The sequence below is a fragment of the Apodemus sylvaticus genome, chromosome 4, assembly GCF_947179515.1.
Source record: "Apodemus sylvaticus chromosome 4, mApoSyl1.1, whole genome shotgun sequence".
Taxonomy (NCBI): Eukaryota; Metazoa; Chordata; class Mammalia; order Rodentia; family Muridae; genus Apodemus; species Apodemus sylvaticus.
The window spans coordinates 67848154-67862142 of record NC_067475.1 but is presented as its reverse complement, the minus strand read 5'-3'; the positions used below and the strand labels follow the sequence as shown (position 1 = coordinate 67862142).

Here is a 13989-nt window from a genome sequence, read left to right as displayed (position 1 = left end):
TCACTGCACCAAGTGAACCATCTCCCCGTCTAGAACTTTAGGATATGTAAAAATTATTTTAATTTGACAAAATTGTTCCAATCTTATGAAAGTACTAATTTTTTAAAAAGTACTGAATTAAGGCTAGTTATTTTCAATATGATTTCAATAAGCTTTTCAAGGAATTTAAAAATCTGGAATCGTCTATGTTCTCTGAATCTCATTCTTTTGTGAGAATTGACAAAAAAAGAAAGGGCTGTGTAAGCTGGTAAGCCATAGAAGTAGAAAAGCATCAGGAAATGCATGAAAAGTAAGATGAAACTGTAAGAACAGGCTAGGGCTAGAGGGGCAGCTCCGCCGGCAAGGTGCCCGGCCCACCAACGTGAGGGCCGTGAGGAAAGCTGTCTGCCAAGTAAAAGCTGGCCTGGTAGAGCCCATGAGGGAATGTCAACCCCACAGACTCTAGAATTACCTCTAGATGGATACCTAGGCACACCTGTAAGGCACTACCTTGATTATGTTTATATGGAAAGACCATCTTAACTGTGGGCAAGACTTCACTAGTAAGGGGGAAAGTGAGCCACTGTTAGTGTTGTCTTCCGACTGTGTGACTGACTTCCAAACACAACAGATAGCTGTGCTTTCTCTTTAATTTTCTTCAAAGAGAAGCTTGTGGGCTGGAGATGCAGCTCAGCTGCAGACTGCTTATGCACAGAGCCTGGAATTCCGTTCCCAGCACAGCGTAAACTTGCTGTAGTGGTGTACACCCAGAACTTGGGAGCTGGAGGATTATAAGTTCAAGGTCATCCTTGGCTACATAGTGAGTTTGAAACCAGCCTGCTCTACGTGAGACTCCTCAAAAACAAAACCTACCAAACCACCACTACCACCACCACCACACACACACACACACACACACACACACACACAGAGAGAGAGAGAGAGAGAGAGAGAGAGAGAGAGAGAGAGAGAGAGAGCACTTAATAAATTTTAAATTACAAACATGGGAAAAAGAGCTGTGACTGGCAGAACTGCTCACACTCTCTGGAAGTGTCCCATCACGCCCCGCTCAGCTCCCTGGCCCTGTGCAAGCACACTGCAGCACACAGGCAACATTTCAAGAGATTGTCTGCTGTGGTTTCACTGGGTGGACATAGCTCTACAATCCAGAATATATTGTTAGGATCATATCGCTCACGCTCAGATGAAGGCTTTACCTTCAGTCCTTTGAGAAACTGTTTGGTAATAGCCACGGCGTCCTTGGGACTGAAGAGGTCACTTCCTCTAACTCGCTTACCGCCGTATTCAACAACTGCAGACACAAGCTGGAAAAGAAAAAAAGAAAAACAACTTTTTGTTGCTTAGGAACCAGGAAGCTCATTTCATAAAAAAAATAACTTTATCAGCGCAATGAAGACACGAGAAGATGGAACTATGCACCTTGTAAATAAACAGTATAATTTATCTTTTGTTGGGGCTAAGACTATAACAGACTTGGCCCCTGGGCTTTGGGCTTACTATATAAATTTGGAATTGGGGTTTGTGCTATGCTGTGAATGAGTGTTCACTGAGCCAAGCAACTGCCGTTAGGGAGCTCAGCTGTGCCCTTGCTAGAGTCCTCACAGGCCCTCGCCTGTGCCCCACCCCAGCAGATGATCCAGCTGCTCCTTACCACCTGCTGTACACAGCTTTGTCTTAATGGCATATGGCATCAGGAAGGGGCAAGAGAACACAGGGAGGGGGACTAGAGAAGGGGAACACTATCTCTGCAGTCTGGGAAGCACTCATCCCTGCTGGGTAAAGGCTTTCCAGGTGGAGGAAAGTGCACCCACACCCCTCACCTGTGCTCTGCCAGGAACCCCAATAAACTATGCAGAACCATAACTGGTTTTGTTGTTGGGATCACAGGAGGAAGGGGCAGGTAGACATTGCCTAAATCTCCCCCTGGGAAGAATTTTAGCAAGCCAGAACATGGCAGTAGCCCTGCATCTGGGAGGCCGAGACAGGAGGGCCTTAGGGGAGGCTTCCCGGAGTGCGACCACCTCCATCACCTCTATCACAATAAGCACACGCCAGGGTACCTTCCGATACTTGTCAGCAACGCCTTTACTCCTGAGGTCCACTATGAGGCCTGGCAGGCTGTTGCTGCTGTGGCGCTCGTAATGTAGAGCATAAAGCATCACCAGGCGAGCTGCATCAAATTCTGTGACTTTCGGATTCTGCAGGAGTCTCTTCACGTTCTGAAGAAAGACAGAACCAGTATTGACACTTTCACTTGAGTGGGCTCCTGTGTAAGTGGTGGAGACACATCTCAGCGGACACACACACTGTCCTGTTTCAACTACAGCAGGCAACTGCTTCTTATTCAGTGAAAGAGCTCACTAGGACTAGATCCCAGTGTAGTAGCTCTAGGAGAGAGAAGTCAGCCACCGTTTGTTTCTCTTGCCTTTCCTGAGTCATCTCCTTGGTGGTGTAAGGAGCGCAGACTACTTCCACTTCAGTCGATACAGCGCACAGAAACAACCAGTTTCTGGTTAGAGACGTCTTTCTCTTAGTGTTGGCCATCCTGTTGTATCCTAGTAGAAACAAGCTGGCAGACTTACATGGGCCCAACTTAATCCCCAAGAAACACCAGAGGTTACAACATGTCTCAGGATGGCTGTGAAAGCATGTCATGTCTAAAATGGAGAACTTCTGATCTAAGAGGCAGGCGCTGGAAGCAAAGGGACAGAACCAGTCATGCCTGGACTCTCTCAGCCTTACATTAAGGGCCTTCTTGCATGGCACATGTCTGTATTTACTATACAGCACATATCTGTATTTATTATACAGCACATATCTGTATTTACTATACAGCACATATCTGTATTTATTATACAGCACATATCTGTATTTATTATACAGCACATATCTGTATTTATTATACAGCACATATCTGTATTTATTATATAGCACATATCTGTATTTATTATACAGCACATATCTGTATTTATTATACAGCACATATCTGTATTTATTATATAGCACATATCTTAAGCCAAGAACACATTTTAGGCCCCGGAAGGCACCAGCCAGGCACTGCTGGGAGAACACTGATGTGTCTGAGTCAATCTCTGTCTTCCCTGAGTTCACAGACTCATTGGGGGATGAGACGAACATAAGCCACTCTGGCACAGAGCATGTTGCTTCAAAGTACTTTAGCTTTGCAAGACTGAAACATGTGGCCATGTATCAGCTAACACAGAAGACATATTGGCTCATACATCAAATTTCAGCATGGACAGGCTAGGCTACATGATTAAAGAGGACACAGTGCCACCACATCCACAAAAGAAGAGCCAGCCATCCTACACAGAGGCTTTCTGCAAGGAGTCTACAGCTGCCTGGCGTTAGGAGCTGGCCCACTTCCCACCATGCTGAGTACCTGGGAAAGCGCAAGGCACATGAGGATGCACAGATATTTCATTAGGATCAAACAAAAAGAAAACAAAACAGAATACAAAACCCCAAACTGACTGATGAAGACAACTTTTGCTGGTATCTTCACTTGAAAAAAGTAATCTCTATAAAAAGCAAACTTTTTTTCTTTTTTCTTTTTTTTTTTCTTTTTGGTTTTTTGAGACAGGGTTTCTCTGTGTAGTCTCAGCTGTCCTGGAACTCACTCTGTAGACCAGGCTGGCCTCAAACTCAGAAATCCACCTGCCTCTGCCACCCAAGTGCTGGGATTAAAGGCGTGCGCCACCACCGCCCAGCAAAAGCAAACATTTTTTAAGACCTTAGAGCCTAAAGAAAATATGAACTCCAAGCGTAAGACCGCAGACATGGGCTGATTTCTTCCCACGTGCAAATGCTGGTGAGTGAACTGTGACGGTCTCACTTTATTTAGTATGTTGGCTTCTTGTGGCAGGCCTCACCCTATCGTCCAGATGGGTCTGGCACTTGCTAGCCCTGGCTATGTGGACTTGAGGGACTGCTCATGGACGCCCCTTCCAGTGTTGGGACTCCAAGTGAGCTGCCGCATCTGGCCTGGCCTGTTATTATCAATGTTCCAATTACAAAGTTAGACAGCTTTCTGGTTTTTATAAGTTTGACTTTAAATGGTCAGCTTCTAATCCTTTCCCCCAGCTTTAATCTGTGCCCAGCAAGTTTTATAGGGTGCAAGATTTTCAAGAGCAATGCGCAGTGTTATGTAAGCATTTTATCGTCATCAACAAATCCCAAAAGTTGAAAGGTCGCTGTCAGTGGCGGAGGAGTAGGGGCAGAAGAGAAGGTGCTTATGGCTGCAGAGGAGTCAGGGAAGTCTCCATAAAGGAGGCAGCGAGCAGTGGGAGGCACTAAAGCTGAGTGGGCGGGAGGCTGAGGCAGAGCTGCTATCAGCAGGGACGTGAGATCCAGAGGGAGAAATGGGACAAAGTAGCAAAGCCACCCAAAGGCACTGGTCCTGGGCACAATAGTTAGGAGCGTGCAGCACTTTACTGTGTAGCCTTCTCGCAGACCTTATAGATCCCAAGGAAGAGTGAGCCCTGACAACGTGCTCCCAGCACTTTCCAGCAGCCACACCCAATGTGCAAGACTTCCGCGATGCACAGGCACAGGGATTACACGGGGAAGCTCTTCTAGAAAGTTCTCTGAGAGGGATCACTACTGTTGTTTCCCTGGGTTAATGTTTATCATCATTCTTAAGGGGTCAAAAAGGGAGAAGAAATTCACTTAGACATCATATTCAAAAGAATTTCCTTAATTTTTTCTTTTGTTGTAACTTTTCTACAGAATACCCACAGAATAGCCCATGGAGGACATCTGCTAAAATGGTCTAATATTTTCTATCACAATGAAAAGACATTTTAGGACATACTCTATCAGATAGGTATATGTATGTGAGCTCTCTCTCCCCCCTTCCCTCGTTCTTTCTCTCTGTTCGGACCACTCCTGCCCCTTCTTAATCAATCCAGAAAATTTAAAACATTGTGAAATCCCACCTGGGACTCTAACTGTCACTCCTCTGCAGACACAATGTCTCACTTCCTACCCTTGAAGTCACCCCCTTTTAATTTTAGTCTCCTAATTTCTGTCTATGCCACCACTGTACTTTACATAAGTCTGAAGTGCCCTCGAGACTGCGGGTGGACATTAGTGTGGAACAGACTGTTTGCAGAGATGGGCTGTGCCCTTCCTGTCCACTTCCTTTCTAACTACCGCCCCGAGTGCTTGAGCCCCGTCACTCTCTTCCTGAAGATTTGAGACTGGCCTCAGACTTCCTGGCTGGACTTTGCTGTCCCTTCATGAACATGGCTCAGGCCCTCCTTACACTGTTTCCCAAGTCTGTGCCTCCTCTGTCCTGTTAGGCAGCTATTCTCTTAGGAAAAAAATGTCTGGGCTCAAGCTTCTCCTGCTTCTCTTTCCGCTGTCATCCCTGAGAAAGCAGGGCACTTGGTTTGCCCTGACCCCATGTTATCCTTTGACTCCATTTGAACTACTTACTACCCTTGGGTACTGGGCTTGCCCATCTGACTAATGGTGGCCTAAGACTCATAGAGATCAAACCAGGGTACGAACCAGCAAAGAGGAGAAAGAGTTAGAGGGGTGTCTTAATGGGGTACTTATTTGTTAGAAACCTAACGGATTTGTGTGGTCAATGTCTGATTTTCTTTTCTCACTATGATTCCCAAGTCTTGCCACTATGAAGAGAAAAAAGGACCACATACCAATGGGCGAATGGAGAGCAAACCAGGAAACCACTGTGTACTTAGGGGGTCAGGATTGGGGAGATGGAGGCAGACAGACCTCTGTAAGTTCTAGGTCAGCCTGGACTGCACAGTGAGACTCTTGACTAAAAGGGGACTTTAGTATTCTGTCAGTGATACGGCTCAATGGACAAACATGCTTACCTCCAAGCTGGATAATCTAAATTTGATCTCTGGAACCCACATGGTAGAAGGAGAGAACCAAGTCCCACAGATTGTTCTCTGACAACCCTTCTCCCACAACACATACAGAGTAAACAAATAAATAAGGATGGGAGGTTAAAAACAAAATGAAAGAAAACAAAAACTCTTTGTATTATGATATTCCATAGGTACAATCCAGAAACAGGTAAAGCAAAGCTAACACACTGCTTTTAGAGGTCAAGTTTCAAAAAGGAGTTAATACGCCCTCCCTTCAAAACATAAGGAGAAAATGGCTCTTTCTGAGACCTTGAGCATTTTCTATTGTTAAAGGCTAACAGGCTGTCAGGGTAACTCTCTGTTTTCTTCTTTCAGAACTTATTCCCTATGACCAACTATCCAGTCATGGACAGGTTACAGATGAACTCAGTGGTTCCTGAGACCCCCTCCCTGGTTTACTTCTGGAGTCCCTCCCCACTCCGTGCTGTGCAACATAGTGAATAACAATGGAGCCAACAGACTAGGACAAGCCCTTGTGGTAAAACCACTCTCATCTAGCAGGCTGGGATCGAGTGCTGGCGTGCTGGGGATCTATGGGAAAATGGTAGAAAATGGGCAGTGTCTGACCTCACTAACTGTGGGTAACATCCCTACATCAGCGTTCAGGCCTCCGACAGCCCAGGCTGGCCTCAAACTTACTCTATAGCTCAAGCTGGTCTTGACCTCCTGATCATCCTGCCTCCATCTCTCAGGCACGAGCCATCAAGCTTGGCTGCACGGCCGCACAGGATGGCCCAGTCTTGTAATCCAACACTTTCAAGGCTGAGAGAGGACCACTACGCGTTAAAGACCAGCCTGGGCTGTTGAGTAAGAACTTGCCTCAAAAAACAAACAAACAAACAAAAAACCCCAAACATGGGCCAACGAGATGGCTTAGTAGTAAAGGTGATTGCTACCATGTCTGATGGCCTGAGTTCAATTCCCAGGACCTATATGGTGGAAGGAGAACAAACCCTCACACATGCATACAATAAATAAATGTAAAGACATAAAAACAAACAAAAATGAAAGAAAAACAAGCATTATTAAGTATTACTCCACATACTGGTGACAGTCATCATATGTAATAAGTACTAGTATTCTCTTGCATTTTAGAGACAAAGTACTGGTGTTTAGAGCAGTTAACAATCATTTCCAAACTCAAATCACTAAAGGCTCAAGTGCTCTGAGGTTCCAGACCGGACTCTCCCTCTTCACTTCCCTCTGCGCCCTTAGCAGGGCGATGTGAGGTTTGGCCGGGTCAGGGAGCAGCTGCTCACTTCCTGCAGATGAAGAGCAGTGCTGTAGGGACACAGGGCAGGCGGGACTGCTTGCTTTCTGAAGATCCCTCTCTTCACAGCATGAAAATCTTCACCCCTAACCCACGCACTCCCTTCTGAGGACATGCATGTGCTTCAGTGAGAGCACGCTATACTTTGTTTCTGATGAAATTCTTCCTAAATCAAATTCCTGGTAGTTTGTATATAATTGGTTAGAAGTAGAAGGAATTTATACTTAATTTTTAAATGGGACATATGAGTTTTTTTCCTTACCATGGTACACTTACTATTCAACAGAGCAAATCCTAGCTCCATTCAGAACCTTAGTTTTTTGCTTCATGACATATGCTATCTAAGGTCAGGTCATCTAGGGGTCAGGCCCCAGGCATCCACTTGTCATCAAACAAAAGTTCTCTTCATGAACTATTTAAATCACGTCGCAAAGAATTCCTTTGTGGTCGGGGAAAGCCCAAATTACTGCAGACTATAAAGCTCTAACACCCTACACAAGAAATCGTAAAAATATAAGTTCCAAAATAGTGATCTGATCACATAATTAGAGTTCTTTTCTATTTGCTTGTTTTGAGACCAGGTCTCATTCTTAGCCCAGGCTGGCCTCAAACTCATGGCGACCCTTTTGTCTCATACTCCCGAGTCCTGGGATTACAGCTTACAGCCAAGCCTGGGCTACAGTTCACAGTTTTTGTTTTTTTGGGTATTTTTTAGAATTATTTATTTCATGTATATGAATACACTGTAGCTGTTTTCAGACACTCCAGAAGAAGGTGTAAGATCTCATTACAGATGGTTGTGAGCCACCATGTGGTTGCTGGGATTTGAACTCAGGACCTCTGGAAGAGCAGTCAGTGCTCTTAACTGATGATCTAGCTCTCCAGCTCAAGTTCACGGTTTTTTAAAGTATGAATTATCTTTTTTTTAAAAAAAACAGTAGCAAAACTAAAGCTTCATGTAAAAAGGATTGTAACTACTCTTCTGATTTCCATATGGCAGAGAGATGTAAATACAAACAGTAAACAAAGTCTACTAGGTGTCTATCTTTATGAAGGAAAACATTAGTCACTAAATTTACACTAAACATGCAAATTTAAATACAGTTAGATATAAAATTTTATTTTTATTGAGAAAGGGGCAGAAAACCAAGTTCATTGAAATAACACAGGGATACTTTTAACAGGCTAACAAAACAACTATAAACTATCACTGATAGGGATATTTAAAGTAAGTTGGCTAAGTTAAATGTTTTATTTTATATCTTTGCAAAAGATAACTTGCAGTGATTAAAGATGAACCCCAAGGTGGCTAATGCAAAGACACAACCAGTCAAAGTGCTGTGAGTTAAGTATCTGTTGAGTGCTTACTCTGAAGAAGATATCTATATCACCCCTTCAAGGTTCAGAGCTCTGGAACTGTAGAAGGGGTGGGAAGAATGTGAGAGCTGGAGTCTGACACAGTGACTTACCAGGCAAAGGTGCTCGCTGTGCACCCGGTGACCTGAGTTTGATCCCAAGGAACCACGAAAAAGTAGGAAAGGACCAGCTCCACAAACTTGTCCTCTGAGTTCCACATGCACACTGTGGCACATGCACCCACAGACATGTCAGACATGGATGCAGACACACAGACACACACAGAGAAACATGTTCAAAATAGAGAGAATGCAGGCTGGGGGCAGGAAGAGTGCCATGAAACACTGTCTTTTGTGCATGTCTGCACAGGACCTATTCAAGATGGAGCCCTTTAACATGTCGTCCTGGATAGAGGGGCTCTCAGGAGACTTTATCCTTCCTTGGGGAACTATCGGTAGTTAAGGGTTGCTGAGGTTGGAGGTCCAGAGCCGTTTTCTTCAGCTGTGTAGCTACTGCTAAGTTGCTCAAGCCCCAGCGAGGACCTCACAAGCTATGCTCATGCAAGAACACTAAAGTCAGCAAGACAGGACAGAAGCCAGGAAAGTGGGAGAAAGGTTGTTGGGAAGAAGAAAGAGTTTGGTGAGGGTAGGAGGAGGATGAAAGGGTAAAGAGGGGAGTAAAACTCATTATATACAAGTATGCACTTGTCAAAGAATAAGCAAATTATTAAGAAAATAAAATCAAAAGCCTAAATGATGTCCAAGAAGAACGGAGGAGTGACCCCTTGTTCTGGAAAGACTCAGTGTAGCAGTATAGGGGAACACCAGAACAGGGAAGTGGGAAGGAGTAGATGGGGGAACAGGGGGAGGGAAGAGGGCTTATGGGACTTTCGGGGAGTGGGGACCCAGAAAAGGGGAAATGATTTGAAATGTAAATAAAGAATATATCGAATAAACATAAATAAATAAAAAAAATTTAAAAAAATCAAAAGCCATAAGACTAAGGTTCTGATCCGAAACAGTCTCTTAAATATATGGTTAAGTGAGAAAACAAATGCAGCTCTCTGTAGAGTATGGTACCACTTGAATTGAAAAAGAGATACCCAGCATGCGGGAGGCAGAAGCAAGTGGATCTCTGTATAGCAAGTTCCAGGCCAGCCATGGCTATATAGTGAGACCCTGTCTCAAACCTAAAAGAGTTATGCACGCATGGTCTAGGAAAGCCTGAAAGGGTACATGGCCTTGTTAGCCCTCAGGTTTTACTAAACACCTCATTCAACCTATATTTACCATCTGCCTGAGAATTAAGCAATGCCAGTCTTAAGAACAGAATTCTTTGTGAAGATTTAGGAACCATGGACAATATTAAAATGATGATGACCACATCATATAAATATAAAGCAAACAGCACTATGACTTTTTAAGTTTTTTTTTGGTTTTTTGAATTTGGTTTTTTCGAGACAGGGTTTCTCTGTGTAGCCCTGGCTGTCCTGGAACTCACTCTGTAGACCAGGCTGGCCTCGAACTCAGAAATCCACCTGCCTCTGCCTCCCAGAGTGCTGGGATTACAGGCGTGAGCCACCACCGCCCAGCTCCCACTATGACGTTGGTATTTTCAGAAAATCTTAACAGATGCCAGTAAAGCCTGTGGTGGACTGGTGCGCCCAGGTGTACTGCTCCCCTTTGATTTCACTTTATAGGACATGTCTAACGGTGAGGAACCAATGTCGCCAAGCACCCTATGTGTCGCATCAAATCCTCATTGCAACATAGGAACCTGAGGTTGCTATTCCTGCCATATAGGCAAATTTTCCCCAAACTTTGGTGAGAAGGATATTCCCAAAGCTAGGGCAGTATAGTCCCAAAGCCTGTGCTGTGTCAGTGTACCTGGGTGGCTTTACTGAATTCAGCAGAGGAGGAGAAGGTTAAGTTTTAGAATATGGGGCCTTATCAATGAGAATGTGATCCTTGTAAGTGGCTCAGCAATTACGACCTCTCCAGTGGCACCCTGTACAGATGAGTCACTTTTGTTTCCTGTCATTCAGACAGGATGATCCCAGCATCTATGGGAACCCTGGAGTCGCCTCTGATGTGCTCTTCCTGTCTCATTTGTATGTGTCACTATCTGTTTCCTCTGTTCTCTCGACTCCCAGGCTTGCCCTATCTGTTACGGTCTCGGTAAGTCTGCACGCCTCCTGACATCAGTCTTTTCCCTCTGATGCGTTCTGAACAGACTGTTTCTACAGTCCTGCCGTGCACTGACTTCCATCTAAGACCCGCACCAGGTCTCTGCCTAGCTCAGTGAGCAGACTCCTCTGACACAGTTCTTAAGGAGATTCCTGATCGCCAACTCAGTTTTACCTCCTAGTTCTCTCCCACACCCACTCTTGGCGGGCTGAAGTGTTTATTATTTCCTGCATACCAATGTGCCTTGGCTTTGCTGTTCCTGACAGAAGTCCTCCCCCCGATTCTCGTCACTCCTGCGGCCCATCCTAACATTGCCTTCTCTGAGGGAAGCTTCCAAAGAGCCTTGTCTGTTTATGGTCAGAATCACAGCTCTCACTTGAGCAGTGTCCAGAAGCACTATATAATTTCTTTCTTGTGTGTGTGTGTGTGTGTGTGTGTGTATACACATGTGTTTTGTCTGTTCAACCAGACTATATATTTCTTGAGGTTAGGATTTGATTATATAACATTTCTTTTAAGATCCTCTGGTGAGTCCCATCATTTTTAAAACTGAAGCTCAATCTCCTTTCAATAGCACAACCTGGTTGTTTTCTTCCATCTCTCTCTTTAGTGTGTGTGTGTGTGTGTGTGTGTGTGTGTGTGGCTGGCCATTAGGCCCCATGATCTGCCTGTCTTTGTTTCTTAGTGCAAGAGTTACAAGTGTACACCAGCATGCCAGTGTTTTATGTGCGTGCTGGTGATCTGAACTCAGACCTCACACTTGAACATGAATTCTTCACCTTCTGACCCATCTCTGCAAGCCACAATTCTTTTAAATTGCTTTCTCCCTTCTTATAGTGTGAACACTGAGGGGAGGATGGTGTCTTATTTATTTCTCTTCATTTATATCCTCACCACAGCATTTATATGTAGTATGTTAGCATGTCTGTGAAATGAAAAGCAATTTCTAGCAACTAATTCCTCTTCAGTGGTACTGGGAACTGAACATAGGGCCACATCATTGTCTATCTTTTCTTTATTTTGAGACAGGGTCTCCCTCACTAAGTTGCATATTCAGGTTTAACTGCAAGCCTTCTGACATCAGTCTTTTCCCCTCTGATGCTTGTGATTTCCCCCCTTGTGATTCTCCGGCCTCAGCTCATAAGTGCTGGGGCTATAGTTGGGGGTTACCACACCTGGCTGATATCCATCTTAAATGTGTTCCTAACTCCGTGGTAAGCTGAGTTCCATGTTGGTGAAGAAGGGTTACTCACCTTTGCAGCTTCCTCTGCCCTGCACAGTGCCCACACACAGTAGGTGCCTGCACACAGTAGGTACTCCCACACAGTAGGTGCTCATGCAGTTACACTGACCTGAAGAGCACTAGAATGGTCATTCTGACAGGCCAGTTCTTGCTCAACCTCTGAAACCTCCAGCAGATTTCGCTCACTGACCAACCGAGACAGTTCTCCGACCACTGTCACGTGCTTTGAGACAGTCCCAGACATCTTTTTGAATTGTGGATAATTTTCAACAAAGGCCTGCCATGGAAGAAACAGTAATGGAAGATGGTGTTACATTCTGACTAAAAATAGGCATTTGTAAAAAAGACTAAGTTGGGCATAATGACGCATGCCTTTGATCCCAGCACTCAGAGGCAGAGAGGCAGGTGGATCTCTGAGTTTAAGGCCAGCCTAGTCTCCAAGTTCCAGGACATCCTGGACTATCCAGAGAAACTCAGTCTCAAAACAAACAAACAAACAAACAAACAAAAAAGGAAAACGTTGGCCCATATCTTATGGTCTTTATAGAAGTCAGTCATAACTGAGAATGGAAAGAGAGATGTGATTTATGATGGATGTATCACCATGCTATTTATTAAAGAGAAAGCTCACAGAAAATCTCTCAACTTAAACAAAGTGACTTAAGCCCTGGGTGGACTGAGGCACAGTACTGCCTTGGGTTCCAGACTAGTCAGGTCTATATAGGCACAGTATGGTCTATAGTAATAAATACTGTACCAAAAACAAAAGAGAACAGGGCAAACCAACACAAACAAGAAGCTAGCTGACATGCTAACCCACATCTGGAATTCTAGTACCTGGGAGGTGAGTCAGGACCGCCTGAGCTTCAGGCTGGCATGAACTACAGAGCAATTACCAGCCACTTCCATGAAACTCAAAAACAAGCAAAGAATCATGGGAGGAATTAGACCTGGAATACTGCAGAGATGAGGCCTACATCAGCAGTCTAAAGTACCACATGCCAGCCACCCGCGCAGGATGTACCTTCATGTCTGCTATGGACTCTAGCCTTTGCTGGTCTTTTGGTCTCCTCTTCTGGAAGTCTTCCATGAGATTCTTTATATTGCTACCAATCTCTGCAAAGTTCAGGTACATGTTCTGTGAAAATGAAGTCAGAAGTAAAATTCAAAACTAGTCTGGGTTTTGGATATTATGAAAGAAGTGAAGAAGAATTTTGAACAGATATGAAAGACAAATTCCATTTTAATTACCAAGTCTGGATATTAGCCAGGACACTAGTGATAGATACCATTAGGATTCTCACAGAGCTGCCAAAATGGAGTCAGCTGCTGTGGCCAGGAGTCAGTATCTATGTGATCACACGTCCAAGGCCAGCATCAAGTCTCTGCCACTCGGAGATGTAGCCTAGCTGTGGGGATCCTGCCGTTCTTTCACACAAAGACCCGATGTGTCCCATTCTCACAAGCCAGTACCGACACTTTACATAAGAACAACTGAAAAATTAAAGCACCTACATTAGCATAGAATTCATCATTCTCAGCAGACAGGACCACCTCTCTTAAGTCTTTGCTGATTCCTGGCACTCTGGACAGATCAATCCGGTTGTTGTTTATGCCCAGTAGTTCATGGACCATGGCCTGATATGTCCACTAAAGAAGTAAAACAAAAGAATTGTCAAGTGACAAAACACGGAAATATCAAGTGTTTAGGGAACCAAGAGCAATGGCATATTTAGTAAGCGGCCTGCTTCATACCAAGTTCCTCTATTTAGTTCATATTTTTATTAATACTTTGTTCTCGTGTAAGTATGAAGACTGTCACTTTAATTGCTTAAACACTCAAAACGTCAAGATCTTTTACATTTCACACTTTAGAGAAAATGCAACAAGATTAATACTCCTGATAGAAAGAAAACGATTGTAGCTATCATTAGCTCTGATTTTTGCCTGTGAATTAAGAGCATATTTTTGGCCTCCCAGATAAGGCTATATTGGTAGTGCAGTTAGAAA

The 13989-nt window shown here is 44.3% G+C and overlaps 1 protein-coding gene across 1 annotated transcript in view; it reads right to left on the bottom strand.

Moving 5' to 3' along the window:
* The window catches only part of Vps45 (vacuolar protein sorting 45 homolog), a 63460-nt gene that overhangs the window by 34872 nt on the left and 14599 nt on the right, over positions 1-13989 (bottom strand). Inside the window, 5 exon segments of the mRNA XM_052179724.1 lie at positions 1197-1304; positions 2061-2219; positions 12089-12256; positions 13004-13117; positions 13495-13629. Coding sequence (XP_052035684.1) covers positions 1197-1304; positions 2061-2219; positions 12089-12256; positions 13004-13117; positions 13495-13629 — 684 coding nt within the window.